We start from the raw sequence: 19,638 nt of genomic DNA, 5'->3' as shown, positions 1-19,638 counted from the left end.
GCTGGCCTTAAAATTAGATGAAAGAAGCACCTACCTACATTTTGTGATAGTCTATCTCAACATTTTCCAAGTATCTTTCCTATCAGTCAGCCAGTTCTCTTTGTGATGAGCACTGGTGGCCTAGTTTTTCCTTTTCCACTAGAATAGCTAGTTATAGAGAAGGTACAGAGCACCTGTGCGTGTTCAAGGATGAAAAGCAGGAAGGATGAGATGAGGCATGTAGGGGATTAGAACAGAATGCCTCTGGGTAGTCTCAGAATACCAGGAAACTGACTAGGAGAACAGATAATAATAATAATGACAGCTGCCCAATTTCTAGGAGCTATGGCATAAGAACTATATTAGACATTTATGAGTATTATTTCTAACCCTTACAATAATCCTTTAAGGTGTGTATTATTATCCCTACATTATAGAGAAGGAAACTGAGTTTCAGCAGCTATAGAACACTTTGGAGTGCTCAGAGGAGAGCAGGTTAGCATGCAATAATTCCAAAAGTCCTTTATTAATTAATTGAGCACCGAGTACCAATTTGGGGGCATAGAGTTTTATTTAGCATTGGAAATGTATGTCATTAATGGGGACTTCACCACTCTGTTATTCTGGGCACTGGGAAGAGCCTGCCTGCAGCCATGGAGGGAAGCTACTAATATAGTGGAAAGCTACTTGACTGGCCATCAGGGAGGCCTAAATCCAATCCAGCTGCTGCCCCCTCACATGAATGGCCTTGAAGGCCAATTCACTGTACAGTAGAGAAAAGGGCAAGACCTCCCCCCCCCCCCCCCCAATGGAACTGCCTCAGCTCTGCCTCGAGAGTTGGGTGGTTCAGATAGCATGTGCCCCGGGTTCATTATCTGTGAAATGGGGATAGTGGTGAGACGGAATTTTTGGACTGGAACCCGGATTCTTTGTCCGCTGGAGTCGAAGAATGAATCCAGGGGCAGAAGGTGGTATAGCAAAGGTGGAAATTTATTAAAGAACAAATACAGACTCCCATGTGGGGAAAGGGAAAGAATCTCACAGCACAGACTCCCACGTGAGGAGTGGGAAAGGGTCCTACCGACTTCCTATTTCCAGGGTCTATAAAGGCTGCAGTTCCGGTTCCCTGATATCCCCTCTGATTGGTCAATATTCCCGTTCAAATTGGTTACTATAGTAACTCCTGAGGCCCTCCTCCCTCATTGTCCTCCTATTCCCTCTGGGCTTTCTTTCCCCTTCTTTATTTTGTAAATATAGACCTATTTTGGCTACTTCCAGTTCCCTTGTCTTACGGAAATGTAACTGCGCCTGGCTTCCTTGTGTAATGGAAATGGACCTTCTCTCAGTCTGTAGCCCTGTTTTTCTTTTTTTCCATGGACCCCAATTCTAAAAATTCCCTAAGCCTGCCTCTACGCCCCTAAAATTCCTGTTTCAGCGGTAGTACCTACTCAGTGTGTAAGTTCCCCAGGGCTGCTGTAACAACTTACCACAGACTTGGTGGCTTAAAACAAATTTATTCTTACAGTTCTGCAGACCAGACGTTCAAAATCAGTTTCTCTGGGCCAGAATCCGTGTCTAGAGACACCGCAGGCCGGTTGCAGAGGGCTCGGGGAGAATCCCCTCGCCTTTTCGGCTTCTGGGGCCTCCTGGCACCACTGGCCTTGCGGCTGCACCGCTCCGCGCGCTGCCTTCTGGGTGCATGGTCTGCCTCTCTTCTGTTTGTCAGATTTCCCACTGCCTCCTTCTTATAAGGGCCCGTTCCCATCATCCAGGATACTCGCACCATTTTGCAATTCTTCACCTGCAAAAAGACTTTTTCCACTTAAAGCAGCATTTACAGGTTCTAGGGTTTATTTAGGGCCTGATATCTTTGGGGCGGGGTGTGCTTATTCAGCCCATTCCACTCAGAGTTGTTATGAGGAAATCTGCTAAGGCCGGTAGAGAACTGAGCATAGCATTGGCCCGTGGGCATCACGGAGTAAATATGAGGCCTCCGTTATAGGGCCGCTGCAAGGCTGAAACAAAGCACAGCGACAGTACTGAGAAGTCTACAAGGGAGACTGTAACAATCACCTAAAGGCTGAGGTCTGTTGATAGACTCTCCCGCTGCCTCACACACCGCCCAGTCACGTGCTCCCCACCTCCCCGCCCGGATTCTCCGAGTAGAGGCCCCGCCCCCTGCTAGGCACCCACCCCTCTTGCACCGCCCATCTAGTTTGCGGAGTATTAGAGGCGTGAGGGCTTTTGCAGTCTGTCTGGAGTATTGCCCACCAAATCGTAGCCTATTTTATCCAATTATGTCTCCTTCACCAGCCTTTAGGTTATTTAGCCAAAGCTTCTAGTTGTAATTAGCTTAATAGTGGCAATTTATTTGCTTTCAGATGAAAAAGAAAAGCAGAAGCTGTTAGAAGAAGACAGGCAATATTTAAGACAGCCCGTATGGGAGGGGCTGGGTTCTGCATACCTGGGTCCCTGAGGCCTGGCCCGCTCGCCGCGCAGGCGCAGTGGACCTTACTCACCATGCCGACTGTCAGCGTGAAGCGCGATTTGCTCTTTCAAGCCCTCGGCCGGACCTACAGTGAGTGCCGTCCCATAGCTTGTGCCTCCCCTCGGAGGCTGAGACCCTTCTCCAAAAGGGCTTCGTGGCCGTGGTCATACAGTTTGACACATTCTGGCATTCGGGGGTCGGTGGGGCTGCCGGCCGGAGTGGCGGCCTGGACTGATGTAACCTCAGAAGCGGTCTTGCCTGGGCTGCCTTTGCCTCACCCACACGTGCCCGGCTCGCCGTGTCATTCATTCAGCCTTCTCGGCTGGAGCGCCTACTCCCTGGTGCCAGGGGACGCATGGGAGTGCAGCCCGGGTTGCATCCCGAGTGTAGCTAGCTGAGCGCACTAAGAAGGGAAACATGGGGACGTTCATAAGGGGTAGTAGAAGGGGTAGTAGAAGTTTGAGCAGCGGGGCTGACGGCACCTGTTTTTGTTTTATGTTGTTAGTATTTACTGAGTGACTGGTTGGATTCTAGGCACTCTTCTAAGCGCTTTGAGAATACAGCGGTGCAGATGACCCATAAGGCCCACTCACGCTTTCTGACAAGGGAGGCAAACAGTAATTAAGTAGCACATAAGTAAAATGGTTTTCGGAGAATATTAAATGCTAGCAAGGAAACAAAAGAAGATACTGTGCATAGAATAGCATTAGACAAGGTGGTAATATTTGAGCTGAGACCTGAACGACTAGGAGTCTATTCGATGGGCTTAGTCTTCATGCTATTCTTCATCTCTTTTCATTCTAAAGATAATACCATTTCTTTTTAAAGGGGGGAAATATTAAGTACAATTATCAGCCACCATAGATGTAGCAGTTGAAATTACATCTGTCCGCCCCATCATTATCAGCTCGTATAAAGGTTGTATGTAGCAACTTGATTGTCGTTATCTTTGGTTTTAGAGCTCAATATGTTAACATAGCCCTAGTCGGTTTAACAGGTACTCCTTCCTAGAAGAATATGCTACTCTGAAAATAAAGTTAATAAAAATGTTTTTATTGATTTTTATAGAGAGAGTATAGAAAAAGAGCGAGAGAAACATCGATGTGAGAAACATCAATAGTTTGTCTCCCGTATGCACCCCCACCGGGGATGGAACCTGCAGCCTGGGAATGTGCCCTGTCTGGGAATCAAACAGCAACCTCTCCGTGCACAGGACAATGCCCCAACCCACTGAGCCACACTGGCCAGGGCAAAATAAAGTTAGCTTTTATTTTTTTTATTTATTTTTTTGTTTTTTGTTTTTATTTTTTTAATTAAATCTTTATTGTTCAGATTATTACATTTGTTCCTCTTTTTCCCCCCCATAACTCCCCTCCTCCCAGTTCCCGCCCCACCCTCCGCCCTCACTCCCCACCCACTGTCCTCATCCATAGGTGCACGATTTTTGTCCAGTCTCTTCCCGCATCTCCCACACCCCTTTCCCCCCCAAGAATAGTCAGTCCATTCCCTTTCTATATCCCTGATTCTATTATAATCAACAGTTCATTCTGTTCATCAGATTATTTACTCACTTGATTCTTAGATTCACTTGTTGATAGATGCATATTTGTTGTTCATAATTTGTATCTTTACCTTTTTCTTCCTCTTCCTCTTCTTAAAGGATACCTTTCAGCATTTCATATAATCCTGGTTTGGTGGTGATGAACTCCTTTAGCTTTTCCTTATCTGTGAAGCTCTTTATCTGACCTTCAATTCTGAATGATAGCTTTGCTGGATAAAGTAATCTTGGTTGTAGGTTCTTGGTATTCATCACTTTGAATATTTCTTGCCACTCCCTTCTGGCCTGCAAAGTTTCTGCTGAGAAATCAGCTGACAGTCGTATGGGTATTCCCTTGTAGGTAACTGAGTTTCTTTCTCTTGCTGTTTTTAAGATTCTCTCTTTATCTTTTGCTCTTGGCATTTTAATTATGATGTGTCTTGGTGTGGTCCTCTTTGGATTCCTTTTGTTTGGGGTTCTCCGCGCTTCTTGGACCTGTAAGTCCATTTCTTTCACCAGGTGGGGGAAGTTTTCTGTCATTATTTCTTCAAATAGGTTTTCAATATCTTGCTCTCTCTCATCTTCTGGCACCCCTATAATTCTGATATTGGTACGCTTGAAGCTGTCCCAGAGGCTCCTTACACTATGCTCGCATTTTTGGATTCTTTTTTCATTTTGCTTTTCCGGTTGGGTGTTTTTTGCTTCCTCGCATTTCAAATCATTGACTTGATTCTTGCGCTCCTCTGGTCTGCTGTCGGGAGTCTGTATAATATTCGTTATTTCAGTCCGTGTATGCTTAATTTCTAGTTGGTTCCCCAATATAACATCGAGGGTCTCATTAGTTTTCTTGTAGATCTCATTAAGTTTATCGGCGGCTTCTAAACAGTTCTTGAGAGACCTTAAAAGTGTGGTTCTGAACTCTATATCTTCCATTGACAATTTTGTCCTGTTTCTTTGTCTCTGCATTTTGTTATTCTTCCTTGGTGCACCCCCTAGTGGTCTTTGTTCGCAGTCTTATAGTTAAACCTTGATTGTTGTAGCTGATACCAGGGAGGGTTTGACCTCCAGGCCAAGTGGCTATGAGAATCAGCTGTGTCAGCAGTGAGAGAACTTCTGTCCTCTAGGGAGGTGCTAATCTGGCGTTTGCCTGAGGCTATCCGGCAAATGCCTCTGTGCAGGGCTTGGGCGGGGTGGGTCGCACAGGATCAACAGGGTGGGCCGGAGAGAGCAGTTATGGCGGCTCTCAGTCCTGTCCCCAGGGGCTCCGCCTCTCTGAGTCCCAGCACCCGCTGCAAAGCTCAGAGAGAAAGCTGCACTCGCTCTGACCGAAGCCAGACAGTCCCGCTTCTCCGGTTTGAGTCTGGGTCACTAAAGACTCTCCCGGATCTGGAGCTCAGAGTCTGCGACTCCCTCCCGATTGAAAACGCCAACCTCGCCCTCCGCCGCCAGCCCGCTCCGCGCACTCCGCACCTCAGAATTTGACTTCAGCACTGCGCCTCCTCTGAGTGTCCGTATGCGTTTCTCTTTCCTCCTAGTTGTAGGACTTCCACTCAGCCAGCGTTCCTGTGGTTCTGGGTGATGTCCGTTCCGTCTTTTAGTTTCACTTTTGAAGTAGTTGTTCAAAGCAGCAAACTCCGGCGTTAACCTATGCCGCCATCTTGGTTCTCTAAAGTTAGCTTTTAAAAACGGTTTTAAAGGTGCGCTTGTGGGTAGTGTGTAGTCTTGAAGTGTTATTCTCCCTAGAGTTCTGCCATGAGTCCCTAAAAATAGAGGTAATACTACCCCTGCCCTCTGAACTTGGCTCTATCTCCCTATACTTTTTATTTTCTAATTTGCTTCTTTATATTTTTCACCCATCCTTTTAAATCATATTCACACTAATGGTATATAGTATACCAGATTTGCATAAGGTGGTATGTGGGCAAATACTTGTTCAAGACATCGATCAGTTCTCACCAGGTATTCATCTCTGGAAAAGAAATAAATAATCCAGGTTTCAAACATTGGTGAGATTATTTATTGTCACTTGATGTTTTAATATACTCTCTAGCTGCCCTCTCCCGTTCGTTTCATATTGAGAGAGGTTGGGTAAGCTTGATTTTCCACAAATTTCAGTCAGAAAGATGTTGTTGAGATATACTTCAGACAAGACAGAAATTATAGTCTTTTATCATTAGTTTATATTTCGTGTGTTTTCCCTTGTAATTTTTTTAACTATTAATTTGGTTGAGGTTAAAATCGGGAAAGCAGCTCTGGCTGGTGTGGCTCAGTTGGTTGGGTGTTGCCTCTCCGACTGGGTCCCCAAAAGGGGGCGTGCAGGGGCAGCTAATTGATGTTTTGCACTCATATCAATGTTTTTCGCTCTGTCTCCCTTCCCCTTTCTCTAAAAATCAATAAGAAAGTCCTAAAAAAAAAAAAAAAAAAGGAGAAGCATGTGTGGCAAGCACCTGGTTTTCAAGTAACATGGATCCATTTTGTTTCTTACCCTTTTTTTCTTTTTTAGGCTGGCTTTTTCCTTGTTTTCAGATAATGCCTCGTTCACTCTTTTCTGTTCCCATGCCCTTTTTTTTTTCAGTCCCTCCAAGGGTTGCTTTTTGTCCTAAATCCCACTGTTTCTACTTACTGCTTTTCTTTTTACCCCCTCTTTGCTGGTCAAGGTCGGGTCTAAAGCTGCTTTTCTTGCTCATCATTTGGGCCTTCTGGGGCAGTTTCGTCTCCTTAGTCTACCTTTTTCTATTGCCTTTTTGTTCAGATGTTTTCCTCTTGCCATTCACTTTCTTGCTAATGGATTTATTGTCACTTTTCACTTCTAGTTCTGTTCTGCTTTGCTGTAGTTGCTGGCAATACTGTCAGCTACCTGTGTATATCATACAAACCTCTAAGATGTATTTACTTAGGTGTGTCAGTTTCTTACAGGGAATTATTAATCACGATTTTATTGCTGGTTTTTTCTTGTGAAGTACAGCTGGAAGTATTACAGATATACTTTGCTTTATTGCAGTTCACAGATTTTTTTTTACAAATTGCTGCTTTAATCAAGTTCTCACTGTCTCACCTGTACTATTGTGGTAGCATCGCTGCTCCAATCCCTCTGCCACCCTTCCACCATTCTTTAAAATGCAGATCTAATGAAGCTTTTGCTCAGCTGAAAATCCGTCAGTGTAACTCCCCATTGCCAGCAGGCAGGACGGAAGGCAAGTCCCTGGGGGTGTTATGACATGACTTCTGTCTACTTGTTCCGTCCTATCTCTTCTTGACATGAACCTTATGCTTCATCTATATTGAACTTTCCAAATTTGCCATGCTGTTGTCTCCCTACAATCTGCCTAATGAACGCATCCTTTTTTTTAAGCCTTACCTGACCCTAAGTGGAGCTGATTACTTCCTTTGGGTCATCCCTGTACCTTGCACTTAACTATATGTACATATCTGGTGTTTTTACTAGAGTAGGAGATAGTTAACATAGGAATTGTGTTTTCATTATCTTTGTAGCCCTGACACTTGGTACAGTGCCTGGTATATAGTAAGTGCTCAATAAATGTTTGTTAAATTGATTTAATATTGGGATCTGGAATCTTAAGGCCAGCTTTTCATTAGAATATACTGGTAATGATGCTTTGTGTTCAATTTTTGGTAATGAGCAAACCCTAGAAATGCTGTATCAGGTAGTGTCGTAAATGTTTCTCTCCACGTCCCGCGTGGTTCAGGGTTCAGTATCTGGAAGCGGAGCCGCACACAAATGAAATAGAAAAGACAAGAGATAATTTAGAAATATTGGGGGACCGGGCGGGCAAGTCCAACTCAAGAGGAAGGACTTCCACCCTTGCTCAGGCGGGCACTGACCTTTTATAGACAGAGGTAAACAAGGCAGTGGTTACCATAGTTACACAGTTCTTGTGAGTTTCACCTGTTTTGATCATGTTTACACTCCCTGCACTTCCCTCAGCCCATTAGCTTCCCAGGTAAGATCTGGGGAGTGTTATAGGTCAAGCCTAATTATGCTAAGAGGACTGAGCCCTCTAAGCTGGGACTTGTTTGTGACTTTGCCAGCAGGTCAGTCCCAGGCTCAACCCTATATCGTTTCCCACAGGTAGCAGAGTAAAGTAGAAGATAACTTAAAATAAGAGAACAATTAGTTGTTGCAGAGTTACTGCATTTCAGGGCACTGAGACAGGCCCATTATTTTCATGAACTTAATTAAAATTTTTCCAATAGTTGCATGCTATACATAAATGCCTGCAAAATGCTATCGTGTGGATGAGGCATTTTGATCCACTTTATGGAGGAGGCATAGGAATTAGAAAGTTTATGTAAGGCTCCAAACTCCAGAACTAGTAAGTGGGATAGTCAGAATTCAAACTCTGTTAGGCTTGCCTCCAAAGCCAACTGTCAGGCTGCCTCAGAGAATTTTGAATGATAGGATTTATATGACATTTCAATGTATTGGGTCTGTAATTTGGAGCCTACCCATTGATCCCTATTTAATGGGTTTTTCTTCTAAGTAAATGTAAACTTCCCAGTTCAGGTAACCTAATTCCATAGTTGATGTTCAGCCGTGGGCAAACTACAGCCCGCGGGCCTTGAAATGAATAAAACTATTGAAAAAAAAGACCGTACCCTTTTATGCAATGATGTTTACTTTGAATTTATATTAGTTCACACAAACACTGCATCCATGCTTTTGTTCCGGTCCTCCGGTCCAGTTTAAGAACCCATTGTGGCCCTCGAGTCAAAAAGTTTGCCCACCCCTGTGTTAGATGAATCAGCCCTTTAATAAAAGTTTGTGTGTTTTTTCTTATTTTTAAATTTTTTGTTCAAGCATTTTTTGTTGTTAAGTGGTGACATTTGATGACTGATACTTAGTATGCTTGGTGTAAGGCAATTAATAAGAAAAATGCAGTTTCTACACAGTTCATTTATGCTGACCAGATTAAAGCAATATCCTTTTTTTTACCCCCTAGCTGACGAAGAATTTGATGAACTATGCTTTGAATTTGGTCTGGAACTTGATGAAATTGTATGTATTGGATGTTTATTTTTCTAATATTCTGTGTTTAAGCCCATTTTTCAGATGTTTACTATAGTTTATTTTTGTTACACTTGGGAGCCATGGTGATTACTGTGTTCTCTGTGTTAAGAGGCTAAGCTCTGGTTCTGAGAGTGTTGCTTTGCTTAAAATCTCAAAAGGGGTTCATGTCTTTTTCTGTGTGCAGTCACCGCACGTTATCTGGCTAGTGCTGTGGAGATGGGCAGACCATCTCAGGTAACCCTAGAATCAGAGTGAGCTCTGGCAGTGAGGTGCCTTACTGCAGATTAACCATATGGAGAGGGACCTGGGAAGCGGTGGAAATGAATGCTGCTTCAGCCGGAGTTGCTGTCTCCTTGGCCTCTGGCTCCCCCTCCTTCACTTCTCCGATCCCCAGCCCCACCTTCCTCCATGCGTACTCAACCAATGTTAATTCATCCCTAGGTCATTACTGTATATACCAGTGATGGCGAACCTTTTGAGCTCGGCGTGTCAGCATTTTGAAAAACCCTAACTTAACTCTGGTGCTGTGTCACATATAGAATTTTTTGATATTTGCAACCATAGTAAAACAAAGATTTATATTTTTGATATTTATTTTATATATTTAAATGCCATTTAACAAAGAAAAACCAACCAAAAATATGAGTTCGCGTGTCACCTCTGACACGTATGTCATAGGTTCGCCATCACTAGTATATACATTGATCTTCTAAAATGATATATTTTTGAAGAATGGCTTATAGAAATGATTATGAAGCATTTTCCTAGTTTTTTAAATTATATAATGATTGAAATATTTTTAAAATAGCTTAATTTACAAAATATATCCACTAATATTGATTATGTGGTAAAGACTTATTTTTTAAGCCTTTTATCTTATTGATCTATTCAGTATTTTATAACACTATAAAGTTAAAAAATTGTCAGGCTGACAAAAATGTTCATTGTCTTGCCTTGTTTTTCCTGCTGTGCCTTTACTAATATTACAGGAAGATTTTTTACATTAATAAGCATCTCTATGCTTGAGAAGTTGGCTAAGATTTCTCTAGTTTATATTAAGTTGCTATCCATAATTTAATTAGACCTCAAAATTAAGTTTGAGGTTGTACAGTAAGAACTTTGGACTAGATATCAGAAAATTTGAGTAGCAGTTGGAGGTCCCACGATCACTAGCTGTGTAACCAGTGACAGTTACATTGCCTGTCTGGGCCTCACATATTAGTCTCTTTGAGAGAGAGAATATGAATGAGAATGCTAGATGTGTGAGCTCAGTAAAAGTCATTTTTATGTTTGTTGCAGATTATAGTAAACCTATGTTTTGTTGCAGAAAATAATATATGTAATGTAGTTACTGCTTTATAGTGCTGACAACTACTTTTGCCAAAGAATTTCATTTTATTTTATTGTGCTTGTTTTAGACTTCTGAGAAGGAAATTATAAGTAAGGAACAAGGTAATGAAAAGGCAGAGGGGGCATCTGATGTTATTCTTTACAAAATTGACGTCCCAGCCAATAGATATGATCTCCTATGTCTGGAGGGATTGGTCCGAGGACTTCAAGTCTTTAAAGAAAGGTAAGGGTATATATTCATTAAATACTTTGCCAAATTGGATGTTTTTTCTTTGCCTGTCATTGTTTTAAGTTTCTAGCAAAAACCTGTTGCACAGGCACACAGCTCTAGGTCTGGCAGTGATTCTCAACCTTCATAATGCCGCGACCCTTTAATACAGTTCCTCATGTTGTGGTGACCCCCAACCATAAAATTATTTTCATTGCTACTTCATAACTGTAATTTTGCTACTGTTATAAATTGTAATGTAAATATCTGATATGCAGGATGTATTTTCATTATTCACGACCCACAGGTTGAGAACCGCTGGATAGAGGGATGATTAGTGGGTGAGATTCATGTAGATTGTAGCCATTTGAAACTTTATCTGAGTATTGAGTCATAGCCTTTCATTTTGGGAACATATTTTAACAGTGAAGTGGTTAATGGTTTTATGGAGAACTTTATATGTTAGAAAGTTTGTTAGTTTGTGTGTTGTTGTTTTTTATATTCAGTTCAAATTTGATTTGCTGTAACTTAAGCCTATTGTTCATTTTGTTTACACAGCAGAGAATATACTTAAGTTATCAAATGGTTTGGTTAACAATGAGCAAGTTTGTTTTAATATTATTTTAGGATAAAGGCTCCAGTATATAAACGGGTAATGCCTAATGGAGAAATCCAGAAATTGATCATCACAGAAGAGGTAATAAGGATAAAATTTTATTTTCCTTTAAAAACAGTTTCTTTTGTGTATATATTAGTAATGTGGGATGGAAAAAAAGAACAAAGCTGAATCTTTTGCCAAATATAATTTCTTTGATCATTTGCTAAAATGAATGTATATTTAACCTTCTAGTTTTTAAAAACTGTCAATTTGTTTGTATCAAGTAATGAAAGGGACAAAGCATCTGTTTTGGAAAATAACATCCAAATATTTATTTAAAATACATTTGAGATGTAATTGTTTAAATTGTGGTACAGTGATAAAATTAAAAAATTAACTTTTGAGGGAGGTTATTTTGGTAAAAAAATATCAACTAGAGCAAACTACCTAAAAGTTAACTTTTTCTCATTTAGTAAATTTTCAGAATTCTTACTGAATGGAAATTCCATGAGGACAATGACTTTGTCTCTTGTCACCACTATGTTTTATTACTTGAATGAATGACTATATACTTTTTGAATGAAAATGTGTGATAATGTCAAGAGTGCCGCTAACTTTCTATTACAAAATGTTATTACAAAGAAAAGCCTTCATACTTACCATCTCTAATGACATGATTAATTTCAGACAGCTAAAATACGCCCTTACGCTGTAGCAGCAGTTCTCCGAAATATAAAGTTTACTAAAGATCGCTATGACAGCTTCATTGAACTTCAAGAGAAGTTGCATCAGAACATTTGCAGGTTTGTGGTTGCATTTTCTTTTCTCCCTGCCTTCCCTTCTCCTTGTGTCACTTTATCTCTCCATTCTTCCTCTCTCCCCTTCTTCCTGCCTTTTCTATTTCCCTTCCTTTTTCCTTCTTCTTCATATACAGATTTTTTCAAAGCATTTCTAAAGTAATAAAATGTGAGAGTGACGAGGTTAAATTTCCTTTGCCAGACAACTAATTATTATTGCTTGTAAATAGTGTGTGCATGGGAAAATAAGATATATTTTGATTACTGTATAGGACCAATATCTAGTCCTAGAAATTTACTTGGTTTTTGTGTTTTGGTTCAAATCATTAGTAGTGGATTATACTTTTAAATAATCAACCATGGTAATTTGAAGTATGATCTTCATTTTTAAAGTGGGAAATTTTTGGCTTGAATGCACTTTTTGAGTGAGCTTAATTATAAATTGACAGATAAAACTGGAAACTTTTAAATGACCAAATTTTCCTATTGTATCTTTAACATTACTATACATCGTTTCCCATCAGTATAGTGATCTTCAAACCTAAATATTTCCTGAACTGCTGAAGGTCAAGGAACGTAATGATGAGAGTCCTTGAAATAATTTCAGTATTTCAAAACTAATGGAAATTGCATATTTATTGATTATAACAAATATCAGGCTTTAGCTAATATGTCAAATTTGTTTGTGTTGGTTCTGAAATCTATATATATAAAAGCCAAGCGACCAGAACAACCTGTCTATGAGACCAGTCGTTATGACGTGCACTGCGGCCCCTCCCCCTGCCAGCCCCGCCCCCATCAAGGGCGGGGCCAGCCAGCCAACTTCCCACGGCCCCTCACCCAGGCCAGCCTGTCCAGCCCAGCCCCCAATTGGCCCGATTGGGGCCAGGCCGGCAACACTCCACCTGTACACGAATTCATGCACCAGGCCTCTAGTAAGCATATAACTCATTAAGTAAAGTAACACTTCCTTTTTGCTTGTCAACAATTCTGTTCAATTCATGATATTAATGTTTTAGTCACTGGTCTTAGAGGTTGACCAAAATTTGGTTTCTTGCAAATCTTAAAAACTATTTCAGCGTTAATGTAATATGGACTTCAGTAAAATCCTTAATTACTAATGTATTTTAATCCTTGATTACTAATGTATATGTGGTTATGCATAAATATGCAAATATATGCATATATATCTAAAACCAGGTTTAAGAAATCTTAAGAACACCATACATTCTGTCCAAGTTTCTCTTGAGGAATTGTCTGTTAGAAAGCTTAGAGCCAGCCCTGTCCTGTGTGGCTCAGTTGGTTAGGTGTTTTCCTGTGCTCTGAGAGGTCACTGGTTTGATTCCTGGTCAGGCCACATGCCCAGGTGTGGGTTCAGTGCCCAGTTGGGGTGTATACAGGAGGCAACCAATTGATGCTTCTCTTTCACATCGATGTTTCTCTCTTTCTCCCTCTCCCTTCTCTTAAAAAAAAAAAATCAATAAAAACATAAAAAAAGAAGAAGAAGAAAAGAAAGAGCCAAATTTGTGACCCTCGGTAAGATGGTGGGCCTTTAGATTCTAATTTAATATTTACATTGTTCTGGATCTATTTGATATCCTACTTCTATTTCTTTTCTCATTTGTAACTTATTATAAGTTCCTAAAATTACCTTAAGTTCTTTGTAGATAAACTGTAGAACAAAGGAAATTAGTAGCTTTTGAACTTACCCTACACATTAAACTTTAAATGTAAATTCAGTCTTTTAAATTAAATTTTCTCCATTATTAATGTAGAATGTATTAATGTACAATGTATTTACATAGAAAAGTAAAAAATACAGCAATTTGGTAGTTTAACTTAATAAAACATGTTTACTTGAGGAAATGAGATTCAGAGAAGACAGAGGGAATGTTGATTTGGAAAATGTCCTATAACATAGCACTTGGGAAAGCGTAGTGGCAAGGAATTTACTTCAGTTACTGAAATCATGTTTTGTTAGTAGCTTTATAATTTCTCATTACTTTTAATAGTTGAATTTGTTCCTTATCCTCCTTTAAAGTTGCATAGAGCAACAGGCAGTTTTTAGGGAAGTGTCTAAAAATAATTTAAAAACACATATAGCCTATGTTACCTTTAGAATTTCTGCTTTGGAATATTCAAATCTCTTTTTCCTTCTCTCTTTCCCTCTTTCAACATTTAGGAAAAGAGCATTGGTTGCTATTGGTACCCATGATTTGGACACTTTGTCAGGCCCATTTACTTACACTGCGAAGCGACCTTCAGATATCAAATTCAAACCTCTAAATAAGACAAAGGAGTATACAGCCTGTGAACTGATGAATATATACAAGGTAAATTTTCTTCTATATTATGTAATAGCTCTGCATAAATCTTGAAATTCCTTCAAAGTCAAATCTTGGAATTCAAAAAATGTACTGAGTGCTTAAAAAAAAAATAGCAGTGTGTGGGCCCCAACACAGAGATATTGATTATTTGATCTAGAGGAGGGGTACTGGGTATAGTGTTGTTTTATTATTACACTTTTATCCACTTGGATGATTTTAATTTGCACCTAGAGAATCACTGAAGTAAACCATACCACAATGTAATATTCATATTTGGGTATAATTAAACTCATGTAAGTAGAAGGAACAAATAGATTTAGTTAGTGTTTTTTGTTGTTGTTTTTTTATGTGTGTGGGAAATACTATTACAAAATGTTTGTCTCCCATTATTATCATTTTATCGTATAATAGTGACAAGGAATTCAGTAGTCACTTTAAGAGTAGTAGTGGATATTGTTAGAAAAAAAGCAACTATTATCCTTGGCCTGATTGGCTAGTGATTTCTCCGATTTATTTAAATAATTTTTGTTTGTTTTTTCCTTTTTATTAAATTTATTAGGGTGACACTGCTTAACAAAATTATACAGGTTTCAGGTGCACAGTTCTACAATACATCATCTGTACACTGTATTGAGTGTTCACCACCCCAAGTCAAGTCAGGTAGTTTTGTGATGGTGTGTGTTTTATTTTAGATGACTCAGGCTTACCAGTGCAAATTTGTTCTCACTGTTGAAAATGGCTCAATTGTGTTTTCGTCTCTTCCCAGTGGGAGATGAGGCTGTATTAGGATGTTGAGACACTAATTTATATTAGCACCTTTAAAAACTTAGAACTTTCTGTAACCTAGGGCACTTTTATTGTTTTTTTTTCTGACTTTTCACCTTCTTTTTACACTAGGTAGGTATATAAACGAATTACATTGATAGAAATAAAAAACTAATTTTGTTTGACTTAATTTTTTTCAGACTGACAACCATCTTAAACATTACTTACATATTATTGAAAATAAGCCCCTGTACCCAGTTATCTATGATAGCAATGGTGTTGTCCTATCAATGCCTCCAATCATCAATGGTGAGCTATTTCTTAAGCATCATCGATTTTTACTGTCTTATTCTTCAGTATTTCTGTAGAATTCTCAATAGAGTTGGCTGAATCAAATCAAATTAACTCTTAATCTGAGAATCTCATGTCTTGGGTAGATTTTTCTTGTAATAGTTCTTTCCATTCATTATTCAACAACATCTTACTTGGGATTTTTATAAAATTTATAAATGTGTAAGTATTCTTTTAAAAAACTATTTCTTTTTGATTTTAGAGAGGTAGGGGGAGGGAGAGAGAGATAGAAACATCAATGATGAGAGAGAATCGTTGATTGGCTGCCTCCTGCATGCCCCACACTGGGGATGAGCCCACAACCTGGGCATGTACCCTGATTGGGAATGGAACCGTGACTTCCTGGTTCATAGGTCTGTGCTCAACTACTGAGCCACGCTGGCTGGACTAGAAATATTTTTGAATGCTTTTCATATTTGAATGCTTTTGAATATTTTTTTTGGTTTTAAGTAATTTACTTGGTTAAACTTAAAGTTGAATTCTGCTTTGTCTGTTTTGTAGTTAAACTAAAACTTTTAAACTGAATTTTACCCTCTTAACTCTTCTGAAGGCTTTTTTGATGAGACAACTTGAATGTAACTACAAAATTTAATGATGTTGAAGCCATAGATGTTTGCTTTTCTTTTCCAATTTACATTGGCTCCAAAGCTTGGACTTTAGTAGTTATAGGGGTTAAGAATCTGGGCTCCGGAGGTAGCCAGATCCAGACCCAAATCTTAGCCTTGCTGCTTACTACTTTGTGATCATGGTCAGTGAGCTTTATCTCTCAATCTTAGTTGTCTCTCTGCAACTCTGTCATAGAGTTGTGGTGAAGATGAGATGAGATAACCTCTGCTAAGTGCTTGGCATAGCTCCTGACACATTGAATACACTCAGTAAGGCCTGTTATTATTTTGTCTTTATTCTGCAATGGAGCTTAAAATAAAAGTTGTATATCCCCTTACTTTGAGATGTTAGTTTATATTGTGTTCTAAATTAAAATGTAGTTTCTGTTTTGTAGAGCTTTTTGTGCACTTATATTTCTGAAACTGTTTTGCTATTATTTTGTGTTCATTGTAGGAAACCATACCAAAATAACAGTAAATACTAGAAATGTATTTATTGAATGCACAGGAACTGACTTTACTAAGGTAAAAAAAACTTTTTTCTGTTTTTGTACTGTCAGGATAGATTTTTACTTCTGGGTCAAGACTATATGGCTAAATTTAAAAATATGTTTATTTTGAAGGTGGGAACATATTTTAGAAAATTAGAAAGATATATTCTATACTTCAGTTATGGTGCTTTCATTCAATCGACAAATGTTTAGTGAGCACCTGTATTGTCTTTTCAGTGCTGAGAATTTAATAATGAGTTACATATTCCTTGACTTGAAGGAACTTGTTGTCGTGGGAGAATTAACCACGTAACTGTAAAACAGAACAGGATAAGTATTGTAATATGATCTGTATAAGTTGTTTATCTAAATTAAAATGCGGGGTAATTTGGTAACTTTGTGTATTTGATAAAAATTCTTTAAAAACAAACTGGCTATAAAGAAATTCTGTTTAGCCTGGGCCAGTTTGGCTCAGTGGATAGAGTGTTGGCCTGCAGTCTGAAAGGTCCTGGGTTCGATTCTGGTCAAGGGCATAAACCTTGGTTGCGGGCATATCCCCAGTAGGAGGTGTGCAGGAAGCAGCTGATTGATGTTTCTCTCTCATCGATGTTTCTAACTCTCTATCCCTCTCTCTTCCTCTCTGTAAAAAATCAAAAAAATATGTTAAAAAAAAGAAAAAAAAGAAATTCTGTTTAACAATTAGTAAAGTGTTTATGCACATAATGCCATCCAGAATATGTAGAATACTAGTTGTGTACTCACTTTCAACCACTACATATATTGGATTAGATTGTTATGAAAGCTTTTTGCTATGGCCTATGATTTCTTTATTCATGTTAAGTAAGGCATAGAGTAAGATGGCAGTTAAGCAACTTAAGAAAGGAAAACTTGAAAGGCAGGAGAAGGCTGGGGTGTAGAAGGCAGGTAAATGGCATTCATATACATTTACAGAGTTGGAGATCATTGTAAGGTATTTCATTTATAACTTTCATATACCATATTTGCCTTGAGAAATAGTGTAGTAATATATTAAAAAACATTTTTAAATTCATACATTAGCAGACCTTGGATATCTTTCTTGAAGCTTGTTTATAAGAGTGAAGTATATATAAAAGCAAGGTATATATCCTAATAAGGTTACTGTATTTTTTCTTTTTTCTTTTTTTATTTTATTTTATTTAATTTATTTTTTTATTTTTATTTTTATTTTTTTTTAAATATATTTTTTATTGATTAAGATATTACATATGTGTCCTTGTCCCCACGTTACCCTCTACCCCCCCCCCCCCCCCCCGCTCATGCCCTCACCCCCCCGTTGTCCATGTCCATTGATTAGGCCTATATGCTTGCATATAAGTCCTTTGGTTGATCTTTCCCCCTTACCCCCACCCTCCCCTACCTTCCCTCCAAGTCCCGACAGTCCAATCAATGCCTCTCCGTCTCTGGATCAGTCCTTGTTCATCAGCTTATGTTGTTCATTATATTCCACAAATGAGTGAGATCATGTGGTATTTATCTGCTCTCCAGTTCCATCCATGCTGTGGCAAATGGTAAGAGTTCCTTTTTCTTCTTCCTCTTCTTAAAGAATACCTTTCAGCATTTCAGATAATGCTGGTTTGGTGGTGATGAACTCCTTTAGCTTTTTCTTATCCGTGAAGCTCTTTATCTGACCTTCTATTCTGAATGATAGCTTTGCTGGATAAAGTAATCTTGGTTGCAGGTTCTTGCTATTCATCACTTTGAATATTTCTTGCCAGTCTCTTCTGGCCTGCATGGTTTCTGTTGAGAAATCAGCTGACAGTCGTATGGGTACTCCCTTGTAGATAACTGAGTTTCTTTCTCTTGCTGCTTTTAAGATTCTCTCTTTATCTTTTGCTCTTGGCATTTTAATTATGATGTGTCTTGGTGTGGTCCTCCTTGGATTCCTTTTGTTTGGGGTTCTCTGCGCTTCCTGGACTTGTAAGTCCATTTCTTTCACCAGGTAGGGGAAGTTTTCTGTCATTATTTCTTCAAAAAGGTTTTCAATATCTTGCCCTCTCTCTCCTTCTGGTACCCCTATAATTCTGATGTTGGTACGCTTGAAGTTGTCCCAGAGGTTCCTTACACTATCTTCATATTTTTGGAATCTCTTTTCTTTTTTCTTTTTCGGTTGGGTATTTTTTGTTTCTTTGTATTTCGAATCTTTGACTTGATTCTTGGGATCCTCTTGTCTACTGCTGGATCTCTGTAAATTATTCTTTATTTCAGTCAGTGTATGCTTAATTTCTAGTTGGTCCTTTTTCATGTCCTCCATGGTCTCACTATACTTATTGAGGGATTCATTAAATTTATCGGCGGTTTCCATAAAATTCTTGAAAAACCTTATAAACGTGGCCTTGAACTCTATATCCAATCGTTTGCTTTCCTCCATTTCTGCCATTTGTGACCTGTTTCTTTGTCTCCGCATTTTGGCAGCTTCCCTGTGTTGATAGAGTGGCCCTGCGCGCCAGGTGTCCTGTAGGGCCCAGTAGCTCAGCCTCCCCAGTTACCTGGGGTGGACACTCTTGGTGCACTCTTGGTGCCTTGGTTGTTGTAGAATCACTGGGAGGAATTGACCTCCAGGCCAATTGGCTGTGAGAATCAGCTGTGTCTGGAGTGGGAGAACTTCTGTGCTGAAGACACCCTTCTGGGGCAAGACTTGCTTCAGTGGGGCTTTGGTGCTCACTGAGTCTGCTCCCTGAGTCTGTCCCTTATGGATCTGAGGAGTAGCAGTCTGGATGGTCCCCCTCTGACCACTGGGTACAGTGGCTCCTGGATCTAAGGAGGTGCTAATTCAGCCTCTGCCTGAGACCACACAGTAGGAGCCACGAAGAGGCTCTGCTGTGAAGCAATGCAAGCCGCTGCGGGGCCTTGGGCCTTCTCTTGGAAGTTCCGGGTCTGCCTGGCTAGGCTGCAGTTAGGTACATTCACATGCAAAAGCCTCTGCCGCAGCCTGGGTGGGGCGGGGTCTCAGGGAATCAAAGGGCGGAGAAAGCAGCTATGGCCGATTCTCCGCCCGGAGTCGCGCGTCTAAGTGTCCCGGTAACGGCTGCAAGCACCTCTGAGGGAAAGCCGCCCTCAAGTTCGCCCGCTGC

General features: G+C 39.8%; 1 protein-coding gene across 1 annotated transcript in view; it reads left to right on the top strand.

Moving 5' to 3' along the window:
• The first annotated feature begins 2,458 nt into the window (after positions 1–2,458).
• FARSB (phenylalanyl-tRNA synthetase subunit beta) overlaps positions 2,459–19,638 on the top strand; it is a 64,556-nt gene continuing 47,376 nt past the window's right edge. Inside the window, exons 1-8 of the mRNA XM_036319852.1 lie at positions 2,459–2,557; positions 8,966–9,021; positions 10,452–10,606; positions 11,219–11,288; positions 11,877–11,992; positions 14,169–14,319; positions 15,279–15,387; positions 16,489–16,559. Of these exons, the coding sequence (XP_036175745.1) occupies positions 2,500–2,557; positions 8,966–9,021; positions 10,452–10,606; positions 11,219–11,288; positions 11,877–11,992; positions 14,169–14,319; positions 15,279–15,387; positions 16,489–16,559 (786 nt within the window). The 5' untranslated portion in view covers positions 2,459–2,499. The remainder of the gene's footprint in view (positions 2,558–8,965; positions 9,022–10,451; positions 10,607–11,218; positions 11,289–11,876; positions 11,993–14,168; positions 14,320–15,278; positions 15,388–16,488; positions 16,560–19,638) is intronic.

This window comes from Myotis myotis, unplaced genomic scaffold (genome assembly GCF_014108235.1).
Source record: "Myotis myotis isolate mMyoMyo1 unplaced genomic scaffold, mMyoMyo1.p scaffold_m19_p_8, whole genome shotgun sequence".
NCBI classification, from domain to species: Eukaryota; Metazoa; Chordata; class Mammalia; order Chiroptera; family Vespertilionidae; genus Myotis; species Myotis myotis.
The sequence above is the reverse complement of the archived record's forward strand: the minus strand, read 5'-3'. Positions and strand labels throughout refer to the sequence as shown.